This window comes from Urocampus carinirostris, chromosome 11, assembly GCF_059441175.1.
Source record: "Urocampus carinirostris isolate Australia breed hairy pipefish chromosome 11, RoL_Ucar_1.0, whole genome shotgun sequence".
In the NCBI taxonomy this organism is placed as follows: Eukaryota; Metazoa; Chordata; class Actinopteri; order Syngnathiformes; family Syngnathidae; genus Urocampus; species Urocampus carinirostris.
In genome coordinates this window covers 18,941,984-18,969,853 of record NC_142359.1, presented here as the reverse complement: position 1 = coordinate 18,969,853, position 27,870 = coordinate 18,941,984, and the positions used below count along the sequence as shown (strand labels likewise).

Genomic DNA, 27,870 nt, shown 5'->3' with positions numbered 1-27,870 from the left:
TTGTCAGTAGTGTTGGACGCGTTACTGAAGAACAGTAATTGGTTAAAATTACTTCATTTAAAAAGGAATTCAGATACCTCCCAAAGGATGTAGCCAGTAAAGTAGCACGTTACTCTGAAACTAACTTTGAAGTTACAAATTACCGTAAATAACTGCATACAACACACCTTCACTCTAAATTCTGTGCTAAGGAAAGCCCGATTGATTTCCTCTTGGTTTGTTGATTTTTGCTGAACTGTGCATATAAACTGACCTCCCTGATTTCAGTATTTTATTTGATAGTTGTGAATGTGGCTTATATGAGAGTGTAAACGGTAGGAAGAATATCACCATTAGGAGAAATTCAGTGTTCTCCTACTCTCGCCACCACAGCTATATTTGCTACACTTCAACGTCAGTTTCTTAAATGTACTTGACATACGAGAAACCGAAATTGCCCTTTCCACTCTATGCGCAGACAACAAATGACAACAATAAAGTGCAAAGACGGAGTGAATGAGTTAAGATACTTAATAACAGTGCAAGTGTCTTTTCAGCTAATACTGAAGTAAGAACAACTGATATAAAACATTTAAAGCAGCAACAAATAATGACAGTGATATAAATAACGGTTACAAATGTAAAAGGTAGAAGATAAAAAGGTTAAAAAATACAATCAGCTGGTGTGAAGTCATGAGTGTTCATTTCTCTTCTTACCGGGGTGTGGAGAGAGTTCAGTTGTCTCACTGCCTGGTGGAAAAATCTGTTTGAGAGTCAAGTAGTGCGGGGGCGGATGCTTCTGTAACTTGTCCCCCAGAGAGGCTGAAGAGACTGTGTTCTAGATGGGTTGGGTTGTTAGCGATGGAGATGGCTTTGCAGGTGAGGCAGGGGGTGTAGATACCTTGCAGAGAAGGAAGTGATAATCCAATTATCCCTTTGACTGTTCTTCCAATGCTTTGTAGGGCCTTCCTGTTGTAGTCCGTGCAGCTGGAAAGGATGCTTTTGACGGTTCTATGGTAAAATGTGGTCAGGATGAGTGGTGGATCCTTTGCAGGCTTGAGTTTGCGCTGGAAGCATAAGCGCTGTTGTACTTTCTTGGTTAATGATGTGATGTTGGTTGTCTTCACTGATGTTAACCCCCAAAAATACAGCAGCAGTGTCGATGGTGAGTGGAGGGCGGTAGATTTGGCCTCTCTGGAAATTGTCGATAACTTCCTGGGTCTTTCTGACATTTAGCAAGATGTTATTGTCTTTACACCACATGGTCATGAGCTCGGCCTCATTCCTGTAGTGGGTCTCATCACCCTTAGTGATGAGCCCCACCAGTGTTGTATCGTCTGCAAACTTCACAAGGTGGTTGGAGCTGTCGGTTGGCGTGCAGTCATGTGTCCGCAGGGTGAAGAGAGGAGGACTTAGCACAAAGCCTTGTGGGACCCCTATGCTCAGGGTGATGATTTTTGAGACCGTGTTGCCTCTGGATTAGAAAATCCAAAAAATATAAGCATGCCAACTCATCAGACAGTGTTGCTGGCGGATTGAGGGTAGTATGTATCGTTGAGGCTTGAGGCGTTGTTGCTGTCATGAAATTTCTGGACAAATTTTTACACCTTACCTATGATGTTCTTATGATTTTCACCATGCTTTGTGTATTGTTAACCAATGCAAAATCTTTTGCAGCCTGGTCATCCTGAAAGGGGGATTACCACATTTGAGGTCCCTTGACAAGGTTTCTTATTTTTCTCATGTTGAGGTTTTTGAGTTTTTCCTTGCCCGCATGTTGGTTTAAGATCAGGGGATGGTGTTATGTAACCTGGGCAGTCCTTTGAGACATTTTGTGATTAAGGGGTAATCTATACAAATAAATGTGACTTGACATGTCACAATGTAAGTAATACAGGAGTATTCAGCAATTTTTTTAAAGTAACGTGAACAGCACTGATCATTGGAAAAAATTAACACTTGGGATTCAAGATATAATGACTATTTCATAATATACTCTGCACAGAAACATCACAATCAGTCTGAAACAAGATACCCGTAAACTATAAAGCCAGTATAGCTCACCAATAACATGCTCTGATAGTCAGCAGGTGACACGGTTCTCCACAAACATGGTCTCGTTACATTCATGACGGTCCAGCAAATCCAACCGTGTTAAATATTTACTCCAATACACATGATGATGCCGACAAAATTTTAAAAAATTCGCCTAAAAGCATTTCTGCATCGCTTGACAATCCTAGTTGTAATCTGTTCGTTTCGCCCCATAATTCCCTTTTAAAAGTAAACAAACTCATGAGATAATTTCAATATTTGACCTTTCGATTTACACCACTCTTGACCGATTTCAAGCTTTTTTTTTTCCACAGTCCTGCACTAGCCTATGAAGGCCTGGATTGAGAAAATCGACGTGACCTACTTTGGATTCAATAATCTTCAGCCAGGAGAACCGATTCAAATGGTAGTTGACACATTGGTTAGCCAGTGATATTCCCAACAGAATTATATGCATATTTACTTTCAGAGTTGAAAATAAACCTGCGTAATACAAATCAAAATCCGTTATTACGCGTGATCATCAAGCACAAGTCTACCCAATCAATAATTAACTTCTGGAAAAAGGAGTCCACTATTTACAACTCTTTCACAATGTCTTTAAATTGGCTAAAGTAAAATACTCAGTTGCTAAGGTTTTAGTACTTGCAGTGATCACTTCAGTTGGGGACAATACTTCACACCGTTACCTTTCAAAAGAGACCAAAACCCTCCATATTCTCCAAACGGTTTAACAACAGCATTCAAATTACTTTCGGTACATCTTGGATAGGTGTTTTAGGCAAATTTTACAGGATTGTTAAGGGGTTAATAAAGTTTTACTGTACTCGTTACTGAAATAAGTAACTGTGTTCCTTTGTTAAGTCCCAACGCCGATGATTATACATACTCAACGTTGATCACCACCCCCACCCAAAAAAAGTAAAAAGCAGAAAAAAATAGACATCATTTTATTTTTAGATGAACTCATTGTACAAAAATGTAACCAACAGCCAGCGACTCCTATCTATTGGCTGATCTGAGCCACCAGACCCTCCAGCTCAGGTCGGGCTTTGAAGCGTGCCAAGAAGTCGTCGTCGGTGTGCTGGGGGCAAGAAAAAAATTCAAAACATCACTCAAAGATGAAATATTACAGATGCGGGAAAGTTTTTTCTCCAGCGAAAACAACGAACCTCCTTCACTGACAGGTTGATCCCTTCCGGCTGGTTCTTCAATAAGACATCGATCAAGACAGGACCGAGTGTTGCCTTCAGGCTGCTCAACTGTGGATGGAGAATTCACAATGAACAAAAGTCAGGCTCGAAGATGCCTGAAGACAAATGGAGAAAATATTTAAAATGCAACTAAACCTAAACATAAATAATAACGCAACTGTACTGGATATGAATCTAAATGTACAAGTTAGGCTGCGGACCGGTACCGCACGAAGCCGAGATAAGGGATTAAGCCGGGATATGTTTATAATCTTGGCTAGATTAGCCTCAACTCGGTTGCATGAAAGCATTTTATAAGTAGCTCAGCTCAGTTACTATGGTGATTTATTCTCTGTATGAGGAGTCAGAATCCTATGGTTTGGATCTTTCAGAGATGAAATAGGATTTACGCAATTTTATTCACATTATGCTTTATGCAGAACTGATTGTCACACATGCAAGCAAAACCATATTGATGCATAAGTGGTTCAGTCCAGTATTATATAGGAGACAATTTTAACTAGTTTACAGTCAAGGTATCACACCAACAAAACCGGTTTTGGCTGTAAATTGCAAATAATCCTTTATATGGAAGTTTGTTAAACAATCTCTGTTCATTGTTGACCCACTTTATGATAAAAAGCCCCCCAAAAAATACTTTATTCCAAAAGTTTAACCCAGAAGCTCTAGCAAAGCATCTAGAGCAATTTGATTGGGTGAACGGTAGGAATCGGTGCCCAGCTCAGTCTGCACTGAAGTAAATCATTGGTATCCTCGTTTGCAGTATTTTGGGACTTTTTTACAACATTTCTTGTTGTGAACTATTACTTAAGACAAAAAATTAAATTGTGTATTCATATTGATATGAGACACAGGCTCTTATTATCATTTCATAGATTTAATAAAATCATGTAACATCACACAGTGAAATGAAATACGCAGAGGTTTTTGTCAGAAGAGCGGTTTGGCAGTTTTGTTAAATCTTGTTTTCAAATATATGCTCTCTCTCTCTCTCTGTGTTCTTTTCTTTATCTTTCTGTCTCTATCTCTTTATCTTCTCTATTTTCTCTCTCTTTTTACCTTTATCTCTCTCTTTTTTCCTGCTTTTGCTCTGTGTTTTTTCCTCTCTCCCTCTTTCTTTCCTCATCTTATTTCTCGTTCTTTCCCTCCCTTTTACACACTTTGTTTTTCTTTCCCTCCCACTCTCTTACTCTCTGTGTTTTTTTTTATCTTTCTGTCTCCATCTCTTTATCTTCTCTATTATCTCTCTCTTTTTTTCCCGCTTTTGCTCTGTGTTTTTTTGCTCTACCCCTCTTTCTCTCTCTTTTGCCCTCCCTTTTATACACTTTGTTTTTCTTCCCTCCCACTCTTTTCTCTCTCTTTTCTCTCTCTCTCTCTCACTCAAAGGAATCTGAGTATTTTTGCTGTTATGGCTCTTTGGGTCAAAAGGGTTCCTGACCCCTGCTCTACAGCTAGCCTGCTCCAGACCAGCCTAACAATCAGGTTTAGAGACAAATCTGGCACTTCTACTGTTAATCAGGCAAAAATAATTAAGGGTTTGTACAGCATTTATATGGACTTGCTTGATATGTTGCATTATTTGAATTATCCTGCATTCAAGTTTTACATACTGTATAGGCTATACCAGGGGTCGGGAACCTTTTTGACTCAAAGAGCCATAAAAGCAAAAAATATACATTTTATTTTGGGAAAGAGCCACACCATATGTTATGAGACAAATTTACTAAATTGCTAAACCCGCGCCCCAGACAAAAGCTTAGTCTTCAGCACATTTATTTTTGATGATTTGATAAAAATTATGAAAAGAGAATAATGCCAGAGCCCCTGTCCCAAAATCAACAAACATACCACTTTAAACTTGTCTCTTTCTTGCAATTACTCAAGATCGGTTAAACTCCTTTTGACCCTTTTTTTCATACATATTGGTTTCAAAACCAGATGCAAGCAGTTATTGTGTAAAAACGTCACAACATTCTGCAAATAGGGAGCCTGATGAGCTCACTTTTGGCGCAGACGGCATAGGGCGAGAGATGGGAGGGAGTGCTTGCACTTTTTGCATAGCTCCACCCATCCCTCCCACTCACCCAATCAAATGACTAAGTTCTCTTCCGGTGTTTTGGCGTATTTACAATTCTGTGGATTCATCATAAGGTATCTGAACACTGAACACAGATTGTATAGTGAACTTTTATATAAAGGATTCTTTAGCGTTGTACAGCCAAAACGAGTTTTTTTCCCCTTTTTTTGTGACACCTTGACTGTAAATTGTAGTGAAAAACGTGCCCTATATATACTGCGAAGTAATGCTATATTATTTGGGTTTGGTTTGGCTTTGCGTGTACCTGAATAGGATAGATGACCTAAGTTTTGAACAAGATAGAGAAATTTTGCATTCAATCAAATTTGTCTCTGAGCCACAGATACTCATAGAAAGAGCCATATATGGCTCGCGAGCCATAGGTTCCCGACCCCTGGGCTATACTGTCATTTCATTTTAGGCTCATTCATCTAGTACACGAATGGCTGTCAGGCCATGTGTTTTATCCCTGTGACAATTAAGAAAACTTGTCAAATTGCAATCAGAGCTTTGATGAACATGTATATTATAGCTGTTTTTGAGATTCTAAAAGGTGATGTAAAAACTTGCAAAGACGGTATAAATATAGTCTTTTACAAAAGTAATAGTGTATAAATAAATCCAACTCCCGTTTTTTTTCTTTGTGATCAATGAAATAGAAGCTAAAAAAATCATAACCCAGCCATGCAGGAGTGGCAGGCCAAACCACAAACAACTGAATGTTATCTTGGCATCTTTTGACTGTGATACATAGCACAAATACACACCATGGCGTTTGTGATCATGTATATAATGAGAAATCTAAATGTTGTTTGGAATAACTTTGCATATATATGTGTTTAAGAATACAAGTTCATGAGATTTTGGCAGGACCAATTATATCCTGTCAGCAGGCCAAAGTCTTCCTATGAATTTAAAACACTGGGTCTATAATGAATTCAAAGAAGCCTATGATGTACAGGGGTTCGTGATGCTCCTTTATGGCCAAATTCAAGGACTTTTTAAGCAGTTTTATTTTGGTTGACTTTGATGACTAAAATAAAGTGTCTATCTTTCTGCTAAGCACATATGTTGAGGTTATATGAGATGTTCCAACAGGCTGGTATGAACTGACATGAATTCTGCCATTCTGCTTCAACAATGTACGCGCAGCTTGGCTATGTCGCACTTGTTTACAAACACAGAATGGGCTCAATAAGTGTTGGGTAATACTTGAGTTCAATACGAAAGACAAAAGAGAAAAAAAGCACTGTGTGTTGATAAATGTAAAACTTATATAAACTCTATGTTGGCAGAATTACTCAAATAAAAACAAGCATTAAGGTAAATAAATTTAATAACACTGTCTGGTGGCCCATCGGGGCCACCACCTAGGTCGAGTGCCCCAGCCACACTGCCCGTCCCCGTGTGTCTAGTTAACTTTATTCACACACAGGAAACAGAAAAATACACCGGAAATGCGACTTCAAAATAAAAGAGTACAAGACTGATAAACGTACAAAAGATGCAATTAGACTGATTATTGAAACGTTACTTCATGTGTGTTTGTGTGTGAAAGATTGTTTTTATATTTAGGAATATAAAAACAAGTTATATTCACACAGTGAATTCTGAGAAATGTTACAACCAAAACGACCAACCTATCAGTGTATAAAATGCAGAAAACTTAGCATTCAATCTTTTAATCTTTTGTTTTACTTATTTTAATTTATATTTTTTTTCGTTTTCTTTTTAGGATGTGTGTCCAAATTGTTTAAAATAGAATTATAACTCATTATTTTTGTGCATTTTATCATTTCTTCATTGCACTGAAGAGTAAACATTTTAATTTTTTATTTTATTGTTTTGCATTTTTTAGGGAATTTGTGTTGTTGATAGACTTTAAATCTGACCAGTGAAAGTAAGAATCTAGAATTGTTTTGGATTCCCTGCAAAACGTGTGAAATTGCTAAATACTAAATAGTTTGGTGGATAATGTTTTATTAGGATAGATTATATAACATTAAAAAGCCGTTTGGGAGCCAAGGCCAAAGGTTTTCTAAATAAAGCTGTCCTCTTGGGTGTGACCAGTAGGGGGTAGTGAAGCTTCACATGACAACACCATAATTACAAGTCACCAGAGCAGGTGAGCCGGTGTCATTTTCACACACTTTTTCAAAAAAATCCTTCTTTTATTGTGCGGTCAATGGTGTCACACTGCAAAGAAACACGGCAATGGCAACAATTTCAAGAGTTTCCAGCACTTTGCCCAAAATTCAAGCATTTTCCTGACCATGAAAACACAACATAAAAATGCAAGCATTTTCAAAGATTACAAGCTCCCGTACGACCCCTGTATGTACTTTAAAGGCACACATTACCTGAATGACACGTTTATGTGTCTTCAGAAGCGCGTCAACGTACATCTTGTTGCCACTCTCCTGCATCAGCATCATCTCGGTGCTTTGGGTAGGAAGCGCATAGCTGGGCAGAAACAACACAACCTACACTCAATTTCATACATCTAAAACTTAATTTTTTTTCAAGACTTAAATTCAGGAACACATAGTGCACCTGATTAAAAGCATGATGCTCAAAATTTGTCTTTGTTAAGCTAGACCCGATTTTAGGCCGCATGGAGAAAACAGGCGCTCATCTAGAACCCACCATGTGAGGAATTTGGCATAAGCACATTTGGCTTCAGAACACCAAATAATAATATATAATATATATAATTTACTTGTATTGTCATTCTTTGTAACAATGTACACAGAACGAAATGTCGATACACCTGACCCGTACAGTTAAACTGTAGCGAGCCGATGCAGCCACAGCCAAACAGGGCGCAGCCATTTTAGTCATTAGGTGAGCAAACCCCCCATTCCACCCCTTAATGCTGAGCGCCAAGCAGGGAGGCAATGAGTACCAATGTTGTAAGTCTTAGGTATGACTCGGCCGAGGCTCGAACCAGCGACCTCCCAGTCTCAAAGCGGGCGCCCTACCATCTAGGCTACCGAGCTGGTAAATGCGCCATGGCCCAGCACACCTGAGGCCATTTTCAGCTCTGCTGCAAGTTGTTGACGTCGCACGTTTTCAGATCATGTGACCATTTAAGATAGAGACTGCCAGGGCGTTTATAAAAATGAGCGCATATTTTTTACTACACTGAAAGAAAATGCAAATGAGTCCTGAGTCACATAAGGTGAAAGAGTGCTATATTCCTGGACGATAGCGCCAGGGCAACCATACTGTGGTGAATAGTTCTAGATTCCAACACAGACATTATTTAGTTCTGTGGTCATTGGTGATTTCTGTGGTGAAGGACTAAATTGCATTAGCTCATCATAGGTCCCCGAGGATTAAAGGAGCCTCTAAGGAGGGACACTGACTAAGATGATACAATAAGAACAGACGTGTTTTTGAAAGATAACTTCCCCCAGTGTTGATTTGGGATGTATAAATTGAAGACTTGATCTGTGAGTAAAATAGTTGAAATATCGTGAAACAGAAACTACAAATGTCCTGGCACACTACTTGGCCTCTTCCTGTACGGCGGAGTAAATATTGACTACAGTACCACTGTGTTTTGTATTTAGAGCGCATACCTTTCTAACACACTGACACCAAGTCGGTTGCACAGGTTGTGGATATATTGAGCGTAGTGCTCCACAGTTGTCATATCGTAGCCAGACACGTTGACGTTGAGGGTGCCATAAGATGTTTGGCTGGCAGGTGTGATGCTCGGCATCTGAAGCTTGTCTTTCTTTTTCTTTTGCTTAACAAAGATGAGTCATTTCCAGGCAATATAATTTCCAATCAGTTATGATGGATTCCTGGTCACATTTTTGGCTACCACTTACTGCTTCTTTGGGTAAGAGATGTCGCCACCTCCCAATTCCTTCAGTCGGAGCACCTCTGTATTGTCTTTCTTGATTCTGAATCACGCCTCCTGCACAACTTGGGTGACAAATTGATCCTAGAAAAACAGAATTGTTCAGTAATTAGAATTAGACTTTCTAACATGAATTGCCTATGAACAAGAGTTGTCCTGAATAATGATGAGTCAAAGTAATCCCCAAAACAACATTGAGATTGATGAACAACTCAGTGCTCTATACATGACAATTAACAATTACTTTCCAAGGTGGGTCCAACTCAGTGACCAATGAGCTGACAGAATTTTATGACAAATGTATGACGCAACAGAAAGTGCTCTTTTTAGTGGTTGGGCTGTGGCTTTTGTGAGAGTAAATAATGAAAGACCAAAAAACTTGAATCAAAAAAGTCTGAAAATACAGTGCCTAGCAAATTTCTGTCACCTCATTGGTCACAGAATAGGGCAGAAACCATATGATTATCCATTGTGAAACAATTTTGAAAAAACACTAGCGAGCGCCGAGCAACTAGGAAGCGCCAAAGAGCCGCTTATTGCTGACCCGCTCACTACACTGTGCAGGGACATCTACTGGGCAAAAAAATACACTTCATGCCTTTCTGTTCCATACATTTCTTGAATTTGCTTACCCAATGATGATGGTCGGGAGAATGCTACAATCCTTTAGAAACAAAAAGGGAGGAGTTATTAAAAAAAAAAGTTATTAGAAAAAGGGGATTTGATTAGGAGCAAAGTGGCGCAGGGTTTCCCAACTATTTCCACACAACGGACCTTTTAAAAAATATTTGACAATACTTTTAAGGCCTAAGCATGGCATTAACTTCTAAATGTTTGCAACAATAATATAAAATAAAAAAATAATTTTAATAATAATGATAATAAGTAACTCTACTGTGTAATCTAATCATGTGTAAAATGTCGATGTCCTCATAACATTGCACCAAAATCATATGACATGGGCAACTCTGGCCCAACTCACTCCAGCAGACTTTGGTCACTCTTATTATGTTTAACGCAAAATGTTGTGTGGTCTCTGTGCACTGCTTGCAGTGTCTTCGGTGTAAGTTTTTTATGTATTCTTGAACTGCAACGATCGATCTTTCCCTCAATGCCAAACGTTTTTTTCCATGGCCACTAATTTGTTTACCATCTTATCAATTTTTCAGGAATATGTCATACAAACATCTATCATACAACCTGTGTGGTATGAGCAGCCCTTTGGAGACTTGTGACAAAGGCCTATAAAATAAACATGACTTGATAATCAAGAAGGAGTGTTTTATAGCTATAAGTTTTCCTCTCAACCTTTTGTGAGATCGGGAAGGGGCCCATTATCCATCCATCCATTATCTGCACCGCTTATCCTCAGTAGGGTCGCGGGGGTGCTGGAGCCCATCCCATCCATCTTCAGGCAGTGGGCAGGGGACACCCTGAACTGGATACCAGCCAGTCGCAGGGCACACAGGGACAGACAACTCACTCGCTCATTCACGCCTAGGGACAATTTGGACCGGCCAATTGACCTGACATGCATGTTTTTGGAATGTGGGAGGAAACCAGGGGTAAGCAAGCACAGGGAGAACATGCTAACTCCACACAGAAAGGTTTGATCTCATGACCTCAGAACTGTGCCGCGGACGTGCTAACCGCTGTGCTGCGGGGGCCCAATAGTTTTTAATCATTTCATATCCAGAAAATCCGCTTTTTACTCAAGCAATTCGAGTAAGATCCTAAAACGAATTCAGCTTTTATGAAGAGGGACAACTGTATCTTCTGTGGGCGGGTGTACTTACTTTTTACAGTGACAGTCGCACCGCCTGAGCGGCAACTGCGCTCGCCCATGCACATCACACTGACTTAATTCAAACGCACCGCATCAGACACTATAGGTTCTTGTACGGTGTGACCAAAGTGATGCCAATAGTGTAGGCAAGAGATAATGGATTTTTTTTAATATTCCTGCAGCCTGGTACCAATTGACCCACAGACCAGAACCGTCCAAGGCTGGGTGATTGGGGATCCCTGGTGTAGTGTTCTTACCTGCAGAATAACAGCGCTTGACTTGAAACCTGCTAAATCAAACAAAACAATCATTCATTTGAAAACCGTAAATTACTACTTTTTTCCCCAAACTTTCAACCCTGCGGCTTATTCAGTGGTGCGGCCAATTTATGTAATTTTTCTGACAGCCGCCAGCGGCGCTCGAATTCAAGGCACATGACGCAGCTTACAAGCTAAACGCAATCGAGCAGTCCGATAAAGAAGGAAACGAGCTACTGCACACAAACTTTACCTTGGGGGCGTGTTGCTAGCGTGTTTTTGATTAAGGAAGCGTGGGACGTCGTCTATATGATAAAGTCTCTTACCCATACTGTTTTTGATTAAGGGAGCGTGGGGCGTTGTCTATATGACAAAGTCTCTTACCCATACTGGGGAAGACGACTTTGATGACCTCAATTACAAGGAGGTAGATGAGGACGGTTTACCGTGGTTTCTGCATGAATGGAGTGTTTTTTTTAACAGATTGGTTCACTTTGTTGCGAGCGTGTTGCTAGTGGCGTTTTGCTACCCTTCACAGGCACGGTTCGGGATGAAAGTTATATTATTATTAAAGCTTTGTAAACTCTCTCGGTGTACCGTCTTTCTTTGTAAATACGTGTAACCATGTATAATATGTATTTGCAACTGTATACTTTTGTAATGTCTTTATTTGTATTTATTTTGGACACTTATTCTGATAAGTCTTGCACTGACCAATTAAAAAGAAGGGACGTACCAGACGTGGGGGATGACGGGAAGTGGGGACCGGTAAAGGTGAGTGTTTGTGGACACGGCAGACAATAGTGGATATATATTTTTCCCACCCTTACCTTTGGAAATATACACTTTTTTTCCTTGGATTACTTTTAACGGGACCCGGACTCTGCAGGTCTGCAACCAATGTTAACTACCGGTATCGTTTCACGTTATTTTGTCAATTGTGGTTTTTGAACTGTGAACTTTGTGTTCAGTTAAAATCGTGGGACTCCAAATAGGGTTTGGGTTGATTTTATGGTTACGTTACATATTTTAATTTGGGCGCATACGGCTTATACACAGGTGCGGCTTGTGTGAGTACAAAAGCGGCTATCCTCTTAAAATGTGGTGGGTGCGGCTTATAATCAGGTGCGCTCTATAGTCCGGAATTTACAGTATTTATAAATTCACTAAGTCCTTTAAATTAACTATGCAATTTTGTTTATAGTATTCCAATTTGGCCTATTTCCTGTAGAGCTGTGACCTAATTAAAGGGACACATTACTTTCAAAAGTGCGAATCCCGTCAAAAGAACATGTAAGGTAGCCAAGAACCAAACGGCGATTGAAGTGAATAGTGATGGCATGCCAGTCATTTCTGCTTAGAGAAATCTGAACTTTGATTACCCTGTCACTGGAGGCCTTGCGACTGTTTGGTCCTGCGTTGGGTACACATCGCTGTTACAGAGTGCATTCCCTCTTTGCAGTGACCTTCTTTTAGGTATGAATTTGAGGCTTTTAGTTTTTTGCCGTGTGTCGCAGTCTGTTTAAGTTCGACTAGCTCCCCGTTAGTGTCCGTGTCCATTGGTTGATCCCCTGCCAGGTTCGTGTTTGTCGCGGCAACCAGTTTTTGGTTGTTGGTTCCCGATTAGTCTGGCTGCTCACTGCATCGTTTTTAGTCCATCAGCCTCTTGTTTTTCTCCTGCGACTGCCTTTTCTTGAACGGTCCCGGTTAGCCCCCGTGAGCTCTTCGTGTGCAATTTTTGCCAGTTAGCACTTTTTTGGCTGATTGCTCTTTGTTGTACCATTTGTGCATCCACCCGTGACACAACACCTTGGCATTTTCCATAACAACTCATCATACTTCCCATTAAACACTTGTAACAGATTCAATTAATTAACACATGAAATGAAAGGATGACTCGCTCGCTAGAGTACTGGTGTTCCTCCCACAACACCACAGCTCAGGGTAATCAAAAACGAGACAAAATCTCGGATAATAAATAGAATATACAGATTATGTATATTATATAAAATTATACATTATGTGTAAAAAAAAAAAACACTAGTTCCTCACATTTTGCATGTTTTAGAATTTGGGAATGCCTTTAATTTCCTCCGGAAGTCCAAAATCAAGAGCCTTCAGCTGGTACAAAATGCTGCAGCGAGGCTTTTAACTAAGACAAGAAAGTTTACCCCAATTTTAAGTAACCTGCATTGGCTCCGTTAGCTTAAGATGTGATTTTAAGGTTCTGTTGATAGTATACAAAATCATGCATGGACTTGCTCCCTCATATCTTTCAGATTTAATTTCCCCCTATGTTCCGGTCCGGAGCCTTCACTCTGAAAATGCTGGTCTACTACTGATCCCAAGAGCCAAGAAGAGACCCGCAGGTTCGAGAGCGTTCTCCATTCGGGCCCCGGTGCTGTGGAATGCTCTCCCCCCTGAGATTTGATCTGCAACCTCAGTGGAAAATGTTTAAATCTAAGCTTAAAACGCACTTCTATTCCAAAGCATATGAATAACCTATATTTTAGGTTGACAATATCCATGTATTATTTGTTATTGCAACATCCATTGCAGCCTGGTCATCCTGGAAGGGGGATTACCTCATGTGCAGTCCCTTCTCAAGGTTTCTTCATTTTGCTCATGTTGAGATTTTTTAGTTTTTCGGTGCCCTCATGTAGGTTTTAGATCAGGGGATAGTGTCATAATAGTCTGTGGTTTGCAATTGTCTGTTTGGCACTCTTTGTGATTAAGGGCAGTACAAATAAACATGACTTGACTAGAGTAGTTTTAATGAGAACACACACGTACACACGAAATGATTTGTAGCGTCCCCTGCTGGGACAAAAACATATTCGCGAAACGTGTACTCAAAACATTGCAATACGGCACATTGTAAAAATAAGTAAAATAAAACTATGATTAATTGGGGTGAATTTACCTGTCATTTGTTTTGAAAATTACATTACCGTCGGGACTCAAGCCACATTGAAGAAAGGATTATTCAAGAATGTTCCGAAAACCAAACAATTCAATGTACAAAGACAATATTAAAATATGTATACCTTCTGGAAGACATTGGTCATATTTGCACTTTTCAGGAACATGACGAGCAGAGGTTATCACGAAGTGTTATCCCGGAAAGTCAAGAAGCTGGTACGTCGTCTTTTTGTGTCCGTGCGAAATTTGGCGAACAGCATGTTTACTGTGTCAGTTTTGTTTTAAACTTTTTACACCAAAGTACTTCAAACCACCTAGGTGAAGTACATTTAAGTCCAAGATTAAATTAAAAATATAATATATATAATAAAACATCAGTTGAACACATAAAACGTAACCGGAAATGGTACGTCGCTTTATTGGTCCGTCTTTAGGACAAAATGTTTTCCTTGGTTCATGTGTTAAATAGACGGCCCGGGGGCAAAATGAGGCCTGCCAAGGGTATCAATTCAGGACGTAAAACAACACTGTGAAGAAAAAAGATGCATTTTTAAGTATGTCCTGTTGATGGCACCAAAGCCAGACGTCCCCACAAAGACGCTGAAGCTGTATTTATTTTTTCTGTGTCTTTCTCTTCATTTTTTTCTCTTTCTGTCTTACTTTTTCTTTGTCTCCCCTCCTTCATTTCCCTTTCTCTTTCTCCGCTCTGAACATTGACAAATGGACTATCACCCAGCATGACTTAGTCAAAAATCTGGGTGTCCTATTGTTTTTAAATTTTTTTTTTTTTTCTAAAACTTGTTCGACTGATGTGGTCATTCTCATTTCTGCTCTAATCCGGATCGTCGCGGTCACTAGTAGCGGACGACATCCTAGATTGCTAATATGTTTGTGGTCCATTAAAGTGACAGTGTGTAATATTTGACCACCAGAAGTCACTGTGTAGTGCAACTGTAAACGTATGCTACAAAGCATAGGAAAGAATTCAAACTACAGACACTCAAACTGTTTAAAATGCACTGTTTACTTTTATTTGTTTATTTCCAGGACAAAGGGGGAAGAGGAACATGGAAAAGAAAGCAAAGGGTAATAATGAAAAATTGGGAAAAGAGAAAGGGAAAAGGGGAACAAGACAGAAATTGGGAAAAAATGAAAGAAAAGGAGAAAGATGAAAAAGAAAAAAGGAAAACTGGAAAAAAAATGGTAAAAGAAATATATTGGAAAAGGAGAAAAAAAATAAAGGAAACATTGACAAATGTCACATCACACAGAGTGACTCAGTTAAAATTGTAAGTGTCATATTTGACCCTGATCTATCCTTTGAAACGCATGTAAAGAAAATTACTAGAACCGCTTTCTTCCATCTTCGTAACATTACTAAAATTCGTCCTATACTGTCTCAGTTGGATGCGGAAATTAGCCTAGATGGTAGTGTGCCCGCTTTGAGACTGGGAGGTCGCTGGTTCGCGCCTCGGCCGAGTCATACCTAATTGGTAAAGTGGCGGCGCCCTCTGTTGGCTGCGGCTGCATCGGCTTGCTACAACGGGTCAGGTGTATCGACATTTCGTTTTGTGTACATTGTTACAAAGAATGACAATACAAAGGAAATTATTATTATTATTATAATTATAATTCATGCGTTTGTTACCTCCCGTCTCGATTACTGTAATGCACTACTCTGCGGTCTCCCGAAGTCCAGAATCAAGTCTCTTCAGCTGGTGCAAAATGCCGCATCGAGGCTTTTAACTAGGACAAAATCACATCACACCGATTTTGGCTAACCTGCATTGGCTCCCAGTTAGCCTTGGATGTGATTTCAAGGTTCTCTTAGTATTATATAAAATCATACATGGACTTGCTCCCTCTTATCTTTCAGATCTGATTTTCGCCTATGTCCCGGTCCGAAGCTTACGTTCTGAGAGTGCCGGTCTTCTGGTGATCCCAAGAGCAAAGAAGTGTTCTTCTGGTTCGAGAGCGTTCTCCATCCGGGCACCGGTGCCGTAGAATGCTCTTCCCCCTGAGATCCGATCTGCAACCTTAGTGGAAATGTTTAAATCTAAGCTTAAAACTCACTTCTACTCTATAGCATATGAATAACCTACTCTTCTCGTCGGCTCCGGAGCAGGGGAATGTATAATAATAGTCTGTAAAATAGTCTGTGTAATATAGTGTAATAACCTGTGAAGCCCTTTAAGACTCTTTGTGATTTAGGGCTATACAAATAAAAATGACTTGACTTGAAAGGGGGAACCCAAGAAAACATGAAAGAAACAAAGGGAAAAGGAAAAAAAGAAGGAAAGGGTTAACAAAAAAGAAAAATTAAAAAACGGGGGAAAAAGATAACAGGGAAAAGAAAGTGAACAGAGGGCAATAAAGAAATAGGCAACAGAATAGGAAAAAAGGGGGAAAAAAGCAAAATGGCAGACAATAATGTCAGCTGCTTCAAGGTTAGCCTCAAATTAAGTCAAATAAATGCAAATTTCTCAAAGTATGCAACAAATCAACATGGCGGCGCGACTATACGCAGCGGCTTCACGTGGCTCTCCAGTAAATTCTATTCCATTCTAAATGCACACCTATAGGATAGTTTATGCCTTGTTTATTATTCAAAGTTTTATTTTCAACTATTCAAGTTTTTTACCACTAGGAGGAAACTAAATACACACTGTCCCTTTAACAAATGTTACCCATGATCAAGTAGTTATTAAACTTGTTTACAACAAATCACATACTCAACACCATTACCACTTTTCTCCTCTTAAGAACGTCCACTGATATATATATATATATATATATATAATTTTAAATCTGAACAAAAATCTTGACTAGGACTAACTAGCGCTTTAGTTTACGGCTGATTTATTTTGAAGTTTTCCTTTTTCTGGTTTTAAACAAGTACGTATTTTTAATTTTTATAATACAGAATGTGCGATAAAGCATGCATGCAATTATCTTTATATTTATTCGGTAGTCAGTCTTGCTGTGAGTAAATAGGTGCCACATTGTGTTTTTAAGGTTTATTATCGGTTACTAAGGGCAATTACAATGATCAATAAGATGAGAAATTTTCTGTAAGACACAACATTGCATTTCAAAATCTTATTTTATTTTTGACAGCCAACTTTTCACAAATTGCTCAATATGAAAACATATTTAGAGTTAACATTCAATTATAGTAGGCCCAACATAGCTTCTCAGCAAACTTACAAAAAGTGCCAACACTCTGGATTAATATGAAGATTCTAAACCTGAAGAAAAACAGGAGGAAAGGGAAACATTTTCAGTGATTTCAATGATAAGTGCATACATTTTTTTTCAGGCCCGGACCGAGGACGACATGAAAACCCTTCCCACTGAGCCCTCACGAATGAAATCAAAAAATTCTGGTTTGCTCTGGACTCGTACATCTTGGACTGCTCCCAAATGCAGTTTGATGATATCAAGAAACAAAAATTCTTAAACAATTTAGAGCCTCCCAACTAATCTTGCATGGGCGAGAATGAAAATATGGAGAAAAGCCACGCCAGCACTATGAAAACAAAAGACCACATGGGAAGATTGCAGCTTGGATTCCAACAATTGTTTGCTTTGAAATGTTGCTTTTGTAAAAAAAAAAAAAAGACCAAGAATTGTAGAAAAAATAAAATAAATCACAGTTTACCGTTTAGTTACGTTCTTAGAGAGTACATTCCGGTTAATGCTTTTAATATTCTTCCTCTTCCTCCTCCTCTTCTTCATTGGTGACGAAAGGTTCATCATCAGAATCACTGAATTCAGGGCACTCACCCTCTTCATCCTCTCTCCCCACGCCGTCATCTTCATCATCATCATCATCCTCATCGTCATCATTACCAGCATCATCCTCATCCTCTTCCGCCTCCTCCTCCTCATCTTCTTCATCTCCTTCTTCATCTTCGTGGCCAATCTCTTCCCCGCTACTGACGTCATGCTCATTTTCATCGTTTTCTGCACCAGTTTGGCCCTGTTCATCGACAGGTATGCTCATGTCCTCGTGGTCGACGCTCTCCTCCTCGTTTTTTTGCTGACCTGGTAGTAGGAAATATTTCAAAGACCGTTGTTGTCGCTCATGAAGAGGTGCAATAGGAAAGGCTTTCTTACAGATCATGTTGATCGCTGCGAAGATGTAATACGTGAGGTCCAGGTTCAGGAACTTTTGCATTTCCTCCTCCATTATGAACGCAAGTAGTGCTGGGTCCATATCCACGATTTCCGGGTGGAACATGGTATTCTTCAGCAGTTTACGACATCTGAGGTTCAGAAATAGCACTCATCAAAATTTGCTTCAGGTTTTCATTAAAACATAAACAAAGTTGAAAAAGGAAAATAAATATTTCCCTAGCAAGGAGGTTTGAATCATGGTCAATATGTACAGACGCTCCCCTACTTACGACCATTCGACTTACAAAAAACGGTAGATACCGACATTTGTTTGGGGATGTCGGAAAATATCCGGACATTTTGTATTGTGCACCTTTTTCCGAGGACAGGACAGTACTCTAGTGCTTCTTTCCTCCGTGTGGCGCTGTGAGAGGTCACCCAGCATCCACCCCGAAGAAAAAATTCGGCTTCCTCTTTCTAGATCGTGCGTAAACATTCTATACTGTATCTCCAGCGTGCTAAAAACTTTTGACATTTACTGTATATTGTTTAATATCACATGCATCCACTCAATGCGGTTGGTGTAAAGGGTAAAGAAAAGGCGAGCCCTTTCTTTTGAAATGAAAGTGGAATAAGAAAGCTTGATGCGGTTGAGAAAATGGTTGGATCACTTTTTTCGGCCACTTTCTACCACGGAGGAGAAAGTCACCTAACTCTTGTAGCTCATCTTCCAAAAGTAAGTTAAACTTCACTTTATCTCTAGAGAGCATATTATCTTATGAAATGTTATATTTTTGGTACAAAACAATACAGGTCACCTATACAAGCCTTAAACATACTTGTATAAACCTCAAACATTCAAAATATAGCAATAGAGCAACTTACGAACAAATTCATCTTACGAACCATCGTCCAGCAGTAGGGCAGCGTCTGAATTGCGCAAATGATTGACAATGTGTATTGTATCCTAACTCTGCAATTAAAAATGTTATTTTTTTTTAATAACACAACATTAAATGATTGAAACCTGCTGCCCTGCTGCTTTCAGGGAAAAGACTGCAGTCTCAGAGCCAGAACCAGCAGGCTCAAGGGCAGCTTCCATCAGGCTGTCAGGGCTCAGCTCTCTCGCTGTCCTAAGCCCTCCCACCCCTCTGCCTCCTGCCAAATCAATGCAAAACTGCTCTATTTAGATTCCGGCTATACTTTGCACATTTTTTATTCAAAATTATATGTATTTTTTATGCATACTCTTTCCTTTTTTTTTTTACTTGCCATTTGTATTGTTTCCTATTTATTGCACGTTTACACGTGAGGATGATATTGTACAAATCGCGTATTTGACACTTAAGTAGAAAGTTGAAAGCTTACTGTGTTCCTGTGGACTTGTAAGACTGTTGGAGACACAACATGAATCTTAAGTTATTATAACAAGATACAAGGCCGAGATAAAACGGGTCTACGAGGAAGATCCTCACCTCAATAAAGCGAAAGGGGTCATTTTCTGCCATGAGCTTCTCAATACCGCAACGCACCTCGCTAAGACGAGACAGGTCCTGGCAGATGCCGGTGATGTTCTTCTGGATGGTGGGTTTGTTGAGATCGCAGTTTGTGCGTGTGCATTCTATCAGGGTGTTAATAAAGCTCGACACTTTCTCTTCCAGATCCTGACGCAACCTGACCAGGCATGTCTCAGAGTCCCTCATGAACTTCTGCAGAAGGACAGAAGGGGGCGTGGTCAGAGAACAGGACAACTCAAATGGAATTCCAAAGCCTTCTTCCTCACATTGTTCTTTTGCTCCATCTCGGTCTGCTCGTGGAGCTTCCTCTTAGCAAAGCTGTACTTTTTCTGGGTCTGGCTGAGCTGCTTGTCTAAAACCTTCTGTGAGTTGGGGACAAAACGGTATTGTCAAGCATGCTGCCACTTTCAGCCATAATCATGAATGATAACGGGTCAGCGGTCAAAAAAGGGAGAAGGGTGACAAAATATTGACCTTTGTAAAATTATGTTAGCACAGCTGAAAACAGTTCCGCTGGTGAGATAAGCAATACGACGGACCTTTCTTTGAGCTACACGAGAATCTGTCACGTCACATTTGTGGGTGCAATTTAAAAAAAAAAGAGAACTTACTCGTGAAACTCGACAGTCTTTTATTGATCTAATAAATGAAGGCTATCCCAAGCAGAATGTATTACTCCCTTCATTCAACAGCACAAAAAGACTAACCAGTGTAGAAAGAGAAGTGGGAGTACATTACTGGGTTTGGATGACTCGAAACCTTGTAACGGTAGCGTATATTTAAAAATAGTAAAAATTTATGAGACTTTGGCAGGACCAACTGAACACCGGCGGCCCGTCAGAATCTCCCAATGCATGGGAAACACTTCTGGAACGTTTTTATCATTTGAAAAACCAAAAAGTGAATATGAGGTGTTGCACCTTAATGTCCACCATTGTGTTACTCAGGGTCTTGATTGTGTGTCCCGCATGACGTCCGTCAATGGTGCACACGCTGCATACGCACACTTCGTGATCGAGGCAGTAGTACCTGAACAACTGAGATGTAAACCTTCTGGGACTGCGTGAACAATTGCAGCACCTCTATTACTTACCTAAAGATCTCATCATGGTCAGGGCATTTTCTCTTCCAGAAATCAAGGATGGGATCCGTCAGCGGATGCTCTCGGAACGCCCACAGCTCCAAATGCGGCTTGACGTGTTCTGCGCACATGGACACCTCGCACTTGAGGCACATCCTGACCGCCATGGTGGGAGTGGAAGCGCTCGCCTGCATATCTCCTCTTTCTTGCGAGTCTTCCGCTGAAGGGCAGGTGCTCGATGCTTCTGCGGAAGGCGCGGGGCAGTAGTCGCATGGGACACAATCTCGATTGCCCTTCGCGATCGCTGCGATACAATCTTTGGCCGCCTGTGCCGATGTGCTGGCCGCGGTCACGGCGGCAGACGCTCGACGCCGAAATTCGAGTGCGATGTTGCAGAGTTTGAAGTTCTTCTGGAAGCTTCTGTCGCAACGGTAGCGGTCACGGCATTCCGGACAATGGAAGTGGCTTTGACCCGGTAATCGACGCAACCGATCCAGGCAGATCTTACAGAAGTTGTGCCCACACGGGAGCAAGTGCGGGTTGCTGAATACGTCCAAGCAAACAGGACAGGTGAGCTCGTCTTGGAGGACGTTGGAATGGTCCAACAGGCCTGACGCCATATTGGGAACGGCGCTGAAAAGGGACAAATGGAATGACGCAGATTAGAGAGGGATGCCCCATCTGTGGGATGGATAACAAGCTGTGTAGACAATGTAACACTTGGATAATAGAAATAAAAGGATTACAGAAGTCAGTGTTACCTCTTCTTACGAGCCCAATTCGTAACAGAATATGAAAGCACACGTCTGGAAGCACCGCAAGCAGGCGAGAAGCAACAAAGACAAGATACATAGATATATGACAAAATGACCCTGATGACATAAGGCCTATAGATGGTTGATTGGTTGGAATCCCCTGACTACTAGGGTCGTAGGGGCACCATTTCCTGTGGTGTGTCTTGGCACCCATCCCTCTCCAGGCCTACTTGTTTGCATCCACTCTCAGACTGGGGACCTTTCGAGTTTTGGGCGACCTTTTAAAATGCATTTCAGATATCGAGTCATGGATGGCAGAGAACTTCCTACAACTCAAGCAGGACAAAACAGAGGTCTTGGTTGTTGGCCCTGGCTTTCAAATAAGCTTTTAAAATGCGGGTGTTATTTTTTATTCAGAACAATTTTCCACATATTAATCATAACCAAAATTGGATTTTATCATCTCAAGAATAAAGCCAGAGTCCACCAATTTCTCGCTCAGGCAAAGAGGGACGTGCATTCTTTTACATCTTCCGGTTTCGATCATTGCAATTCCCTTCTTTCCTGTCTTCCTAAAAAGAACGTTGCAAACTTGCAACGACTACAAAAATTTGGCGACACGAGTGCCCAGACTACACCTACATTCAAATTGCGGCATTGGCTCCCTGTGCGTTTCAGGATCGATTTTAAGGTACATTTACTAGTAGGAAAAATGGTTCCAGACTCCTGCTCTTAATAATTCAACATATTTTATGCATTTGGAAACAATATAAAATGTAGGATTTTATGGTTATTTTCTCCGTAGTCTGCCTAGTCTTTTTGCTTGATGCTAAATTGTTCACATTTTTCGTACGCTTTCCCATATTCTTTCTGACATCCACAAAACACCGAAAACCAAACAGATAGTAACCTGCTCTTGGATATAGGTCTGACAGGTAAAAAGCGGGACAATTTGCTGATACTTAATTTGCTGGAACTGTTCAACCCGTTATTTCGTGGTTTGGTTGCATCATCACGTTATCTTTTCAACAGTGTTTGAAAGTTCTTTAAAGTTTGAATGGTTTGCTTGTTTGGCGGGAAAGAAGAATTTCCTCGTATTCTTTTATTAAAACAGGGGTCTCAAACTCAATTTACTTGGGAACCTCCGGGTCTGGGTGAGGTTAGGCTATAATTCATGTTTTCCACAAAAGAATTAGGATAAAAACATATCAGCGTTTTTTAATATAATGTTAACACTCAACCACTACCACTCCATAGCCCTCACATCCATAATTATGAAATGCCTACAGAAGCTGTTGCTCAACACCATCAACACCTGGACCGCATCCTATTTCCCTAAAAGGCTAAGAGGGGCCTGCTGCATTCCCTCCTCCAGCATCTGGACTCCCCAGCAAACTTTGTCAGGATCCTCTTGTAAATTTCAGCTCTGCCTGCAACAATTAGAAAAACACCCACTGATCCAGAAACTACACTACACGTTTGCATTCAATCATTTCCTGCATAATGTCACGTTATTATGGGTGTATATCGGTTTAAGCAACAACAAAAATCGGAAAAGCTGTTTGGGAGTTGAGTTAAAAGAGATGGTTCTTTAAAAAGAACCGGAATTCCCATCACTTATTATTAGGCTGCACTCAACAAAAACATACCCGTCGACTTGTACGTTTTCTCCATATTTTACACGTTTTTTAAACAGTTCAAATTGGGTATCTCAATTTTTGTATACGGAAAAAAAAAGTGACTCGATTTTTTTTTTCCGCCAGTACGTAGTCTTGTCTTGCTGTGGATAAAGAAGTGTTGCGTTGTGTTTGTAAGATTATCACTTAATAAAGGAATTAAAATCAATAATAAGGGAATTGGCTGAGGTTGACAGGAATGAAATAAGCTCCTGTAAACAGGATTCAGTGCTAACCACTCTACCGAGACAGCCCTGATTAAGGTAACCAATGATCTTCTACTGACAATGGACTTTGGCACTTCATCACTCTTGCTGCTGCTGGACCTTAGTGCTGCCTTTGACACTGTGGACCATAATGTTTTACTAGAACGGTTGGAAAAATGGATTGGTCTCTCAGGAACCGTCCTCTTATGGTTCAGATCCTACCTCTCAGATAGGACGCACTGTGTTAAATATGGTGAAATGACATCTGAGCCCTTAAGTGTTACCTGTGGTGTTCCGCAGGCTTCAGTACTTGGCCCCCTTCTTTTCAGCATTTACATGCTTCCATTAGGTGATATTATTCGCAAGTATAATATCAGTTTCCATTGCTACACAGATGACACTCAACTAAATCTTCCGATTGAGGAATCTGCCACACTAAACTGTGCAAATTTGGAAGCCTGAGATAAAAGAGTGGATGTCACTCAACTTCTTGCGCCTTAACTCAAAAAAAAACCGAAATGTTAGTTATCGGTCCATCTAAATGCCGTGACTTGTTCTCAAAAACTGCTCTGAACATTGACAAATGTAATATCACCCAGAGTGACTCAGTTAAAAATGTAGGTGTCATATCTGACCCCGATCAGTTCTTTCAAACACACGTGAAGAATATTACTAGAACAGCTTTCTTCCATCTTCGCAACATTGCTAAAATTCGTCCTATGTTGTCTCAGTCAGATGCGGGGATTATAATTCACGCGTTTGTTACTTCCCGTCTCGATTACTCTAATGCACTACTCTCTGGTCTCCCGAAGTCCAAAACCAAGAGCCTTCAGCTGGTACAAAATGCTGCAGCGAAGTTTTTAACTAAGATAAGAAAGCTTGATCACATTACCCCGATTTTAGCTAACCTGCATTAGCTCCCTGTTTGCTTAAGATGTGATGTTAAGGTTCTGTTGGTATTATACAAAATCATGCATGGATTTGCTCCCTCATATCTTTCAGATTTAGTCTCCCCCTATGTTTCAGTCCGGACCCTTCGCTCTGAAAACGCTGGTCTACTAGTGGTCTACAAGAGCCAAGAGATCCGCAGGTTCGAGAGCGTTCTCCATCTGTGGAATGCTCTTCCCACTGAGATCCAATCCGCAACCTCAGTGGAAATGTTTAAATCTAAGCTTAAAACACACTTCTACTCTATAGCATATAAATAACCTTTTTTTATGTTGATAATATGTGTATTATTTGCCCTAGAGTAGGTTTTAGATGAGGGGATGGTGTCATAATAGTCTATAATAATCGTTTGCAAGTCTTTGATCTGTGCATCCCTTTGAGACTCTTTGTGATTAAGGGCTATACAAATAAACATGACGACTTAAACAATGAAAGAGGATCCAGCACCCTGCAATAGTAGCAGTCACAGGAGTACTAATATCCAACCCCCGTAATTTAAACCAGAAGTAATAAATTGAATTCGATTTTAAAACTCTTATTTGGTCTGTTTAGTCGCAAATACTGTACACACAACCGGGGTCTCACAAAATTCGAATCCATTATCATGTTTGTACTTTTAAACTACAGTGGACAAAGACTGATTAAATAGCACAAGTAGATAGGTTTAAGGTGACAATGTCAAACTCAGTTTTGCTCTAGAGTAGGATCCAGACTCTGTTTTCAGTAAAATAATGTAAACCTCAAATACTTAGCCTTGTTTTTCTCTATTATGCTTTATCATTCAGCCTACATTAGAAACCTACCCTACATATTATCTATCTATCTACCCTGTTTCATATCCCTTGAGAGGGGTGACTAACAGCAAGACAAACACACACACAAAAACAAAGGAAAAAAGTAGCAAAACAATACCAAAAAAATACAAAACATTTGACCATGGCCAACCCAAATGCCCAGACACCAAAATAAGTTAAGCACCTTGGCACCCAAGTTGGTTATGCTTTCGTCCCCGAGATGAATGGTAGTAGTAGACAGCAAGACTACATATTATAATCACGAAAAACAAGGGATTTTTTTATCTAACCGCAACACATTTTTTCACAATGTGTTAAGTGGATTATTTTAACAGTTAAGTTTTAAACTTGAACCACACTTTACAAACTCAATTTTGTAATTGTCGCTTTAATTGTCGGGCCTGATTATAATAAAAAAGAAATACAAAATATAAGTTTTAGCCGTGCAGGACGCCAGATCTTTAACATAATTACGCCCTCTGGTGGCCAGAGGGAGCATTTGTTAGCGTTTATTCTAAAAATCGTCACTCTCAATGGAAATGACCTAAAGCAGGGATAAAAATCTGTTTAGCTCTTGGGTCGGATCCAGACTTTTGTTGAAGTGCGGAGTCAGAAAGACGTGGCAACAATTCTAAGCATCTACAAATACTTTAACCAAAAATTCAAGCACTTTATAAACCTTGAAAACACAACACTAAAATTCAAGCAAGCACCCGTACGAATCTTGAACGTGGGGATGAGCATAGCACCCCTCACCCCTATTCATCCTAATGTGTTCTGGCCCGAACAGCTCTGCTAAAAGACTGGCGCAGTGGAAACATATTTATAAGGGCTATTTGAACTCTGTTGGATATTGTTAACAAACGTAACAGAAAATATTCTACTTTCAACTTTTTGAGGACACTTTAAACGACGCACCCCAACTTTATTTGAGAAAATTTTCAACGTTTTTGACACCTGTAACGACGCACCTCACCTTTAAACTAGCTAATAAGTCTTATAAATCCTCTTAGCAACTTCTAAATTTACTAGTCGTCATTTCACTCACCTCGGCAACAAGGAAGTTAGACGGCCAGTCGTGCCAAAAACGACTTGTTATACCCCTCCGAGGTGGAGATGGCGACCTTAGGCGTACTGACCGAGACGAACGATCCCAAATTAGTGGTTCACCTGCCAGGCTAGCGCCCACGTGACGCCTCCATAGGAACATCCATTATCTACACCACTTATCCTCAGTAGGGTCGCGGGGGTTCTGGAGCCCATCCCAGCTATCATCGGGCAGTGGGCAGGGGACACCCTGAAGTGGTTGCCAGCCCATCGCAGGGCACACAGGGACAGACAACTCGCTCGCTCATCCACACCAAGGGACAATATGGACCGGCCAATTCACCTGAAATGCATGTTTTTGGAATGTGGGAGGAAACCGGAGTGCCCGGAGGAAACCCACGCAAGCACGGGGAGAACATACAAACTCCGCACAGGAAGTCCGGTAGCTGGATTTGAACCCATGACCTCAGAACTGTGCCGCACACGTGCTGCCCCTCCGTAGGAACAATTCACCTTTTTTACCCCCCTTTCTGTTTGTTGTATTATTGTTCCACATAGTTACTTGCGAGAAATTTCCGTTGGTAACATGAAAGTTCAGGACGGAAGAAGAGATTTCCTAAACATGGAAGCCAAAAGGTGCTAACTGACCAGGTCGCCAGTTGATTAGAAGTGAGGCCTTCAGGTAGCATCCGACAGTTAACTACTACTTTGTAGTAACCTGGTAAAATGTTTACTTAAAAAAATCATCAAACGGATTCATGAAAAGCATTAAAATCACCCATTTAAATAGCAGCAATGGAATACTTACAAAGTGAGACTGAAGAGACGAAACGGAGTTAGACATTAGGGGCAAATTTTTAAAAAAGAAATGCCCTAAAATGTCACTTGTGGGAGTCCTGTTGAAAAGCTGCATAAACCCACATATTTGTTAGTAGGAGTTGATGAGTAAAGAGAGAAGCTTTCACGTTTAGTCGTTGGAGTTGGCTGTGATGTTTCAAGCCACCTTGTTGTTCGTGACGTCGAACACGCCGTCCAACAAATTGCTTTGAGTTAGTCGTCGTGACGTAGGCAACTACAGAGGCTTTTCAACTTCGCGTCATCAAACCGGTGTTCTGTTATATGTTTTCTACTCGGGCGATTTTTATTTACTGGAGGTTGATTCGACTAGAACAATTTTGTGAATGTATTTAATTGCTGTTAAAAGTGTCGATAAAAACTCGTATTGTTAGGATATGATAGAATGAAATTGTGTGTTTAATTGCTGTTAAAAATGTCGGAAAAAAATTGTTAAAACGATATAACGAAATTGTGAATATGCTTAATTACTGTTAAAATTGTCGAGAAAAATTGTTCAAACCACACATTGTTTATTTGCTGTTAATAGTGTCAATAAAATTGTTCAAACCAAAAAAAACCTTCGAATTGACTATGCTATAATTGGGCTAGTTGGTGTTTCGTTATTGGGTATGATATAATGAAATTGTGAATGTATTTGATTGCTGTTAAAAGTGTCGATAAAACCTCATGTTGTTAGAATGTGATATAATGAAATTGTGAATGTGTCCA

At 40.2% G+C, this 27,870-nt stretch overlaps 2 protein-coding genes across 4 annotated transcripts; both read right to left on the bottom strand.

The window, feature by feature from the left end:
• Nucleotides 1–2,968: 2,968 nt before the first annotated feature.
• Nucleotides 2,969–14,399, bottom strand: mrpl48 (mitochondrial ribosomal protein L48). Of its 2 annotated transcripts, none has more exons than XM_088348399.1 (8): nucleotides 14,287–14,399; nucleotides 11,240–11,268; nucleotides 9,829–9,860; nucleotides 9,165–9,280; nucleotides 8,910–9,079; nucleotides 7,686–7,788; nucleotides 3,207–3,296; nucleotides 2,969–3,118 (listed from the first exon to the last, which is right to left on the bottom strand). In XM_088348399.1, the coding sequence occupies exons 1-8, from the start codon at nucleotides 14,326–14,328 to the stop codon at nucleotides 3,041–3,043; spliced, it is 660 nt and encodes a 219-aa protein (XP_088204525.1). In that variant the 5' UTR covers nucleotides 14,329–14,399; the 3' UTR covers nucleotides 2,969–3,040. The 2 variants fall into 2 exon arrangements, with proteins under 2 accessions (XP_088204525.1, XP_088204524.1); XM_088348398.1 differs by having other exon boundaries at nucleotides 11,240–11,271; nucleotides 14,287–14,395.
• Nucleotides 14,400–17,245: 2,846 nt separating this feature from the next.
• On the bottom strand, nucleotides 17,246–27,378 carry LOC148356656 (E3 ubiquitin/ISG15 ligase TRIM25-like). 2 transcript variants are annotated; one of them, XM_088347889.1, is made up of 8 exons: nucleotides 27,113–27,378; nucleotides 20,891–21,511; nucleotides 20,718–20,826; nucleotides 20,064–20,159; nucleotides 19,756–19,989; nucleotides 19,649–19,671; nucleotides 18,281–18,429; nucleotides 17,246–18,208 (listed from the first exon to the last, which is right to left on the bottom strand). In XM_088347889.1, exons 2-8 carry the CDS (start codon nucleotides 21,496–21,498, stop codon nucleotides 17,865–17,867), a joined length of 1,563 nt encoding a protein of 520 aa, XP_088204015.1. In that variant the 5' UTR covers nucleotides 21,499–21,511; nucleotides 27,113–27,378; the 3' UTR covers nucleotides 17,246–17,864. The 2 variants fall into 2 exon arrangements, with proteins under 2 accessions (XP_088204015.1, XP_088204016.1); XM_088347890.1 differs by lacking the exon at nucleotides 27,113–27,378 and adding an exon at nucleotides 26,306–26,449.
• Between the last annotated feature and the right edge of the window lie 492 nt (nucleotides 27,379–27,870).

Coding starts and splice junctions, on each gene's coding strand:
- mrpl48 (XM_088348398.1), bottom strand. CDS start 14,328: ATGTTCCTGAAAAGTGCAAATATGACCAATGTCTTCCAGAAG. Junction 9,281..9,828: donor CTCCCGACCATCATCATTGG/GTAAGCAAATTC, acceptor CTGTTTTTCTAG/GATCAATTTGTCACCCAAGT. Junction 7,789..8,909: donor GGTGTCAGTGTGTTAGAAAG/GTATGCGCTCTA, acceptor GTTTCTGCCCAG/CTATGCGCTTCCTACCCAAA.
- LOC148356656 (XM_088347889.1), bottom strand. CDS start 21,498: ATGGCGTCAGGCCTGTTGGACCATTCCAACGTCCTCCAAGACGAGCTC. Junction 20,160..20,717: donor ACACAATGGTGGACATTAAG/GTGCAACACCTC, acceptor CCCAACTCACAG/AAGGTTTTAGACAAGCAGCT. Junction 19,672..19,755: donor ACCCCTTTCGCTTTATTGAG/GTGAGGATCTTC, acceptor TGTCTCCAACAG/TCTTACAAGTCCACAGGAAC.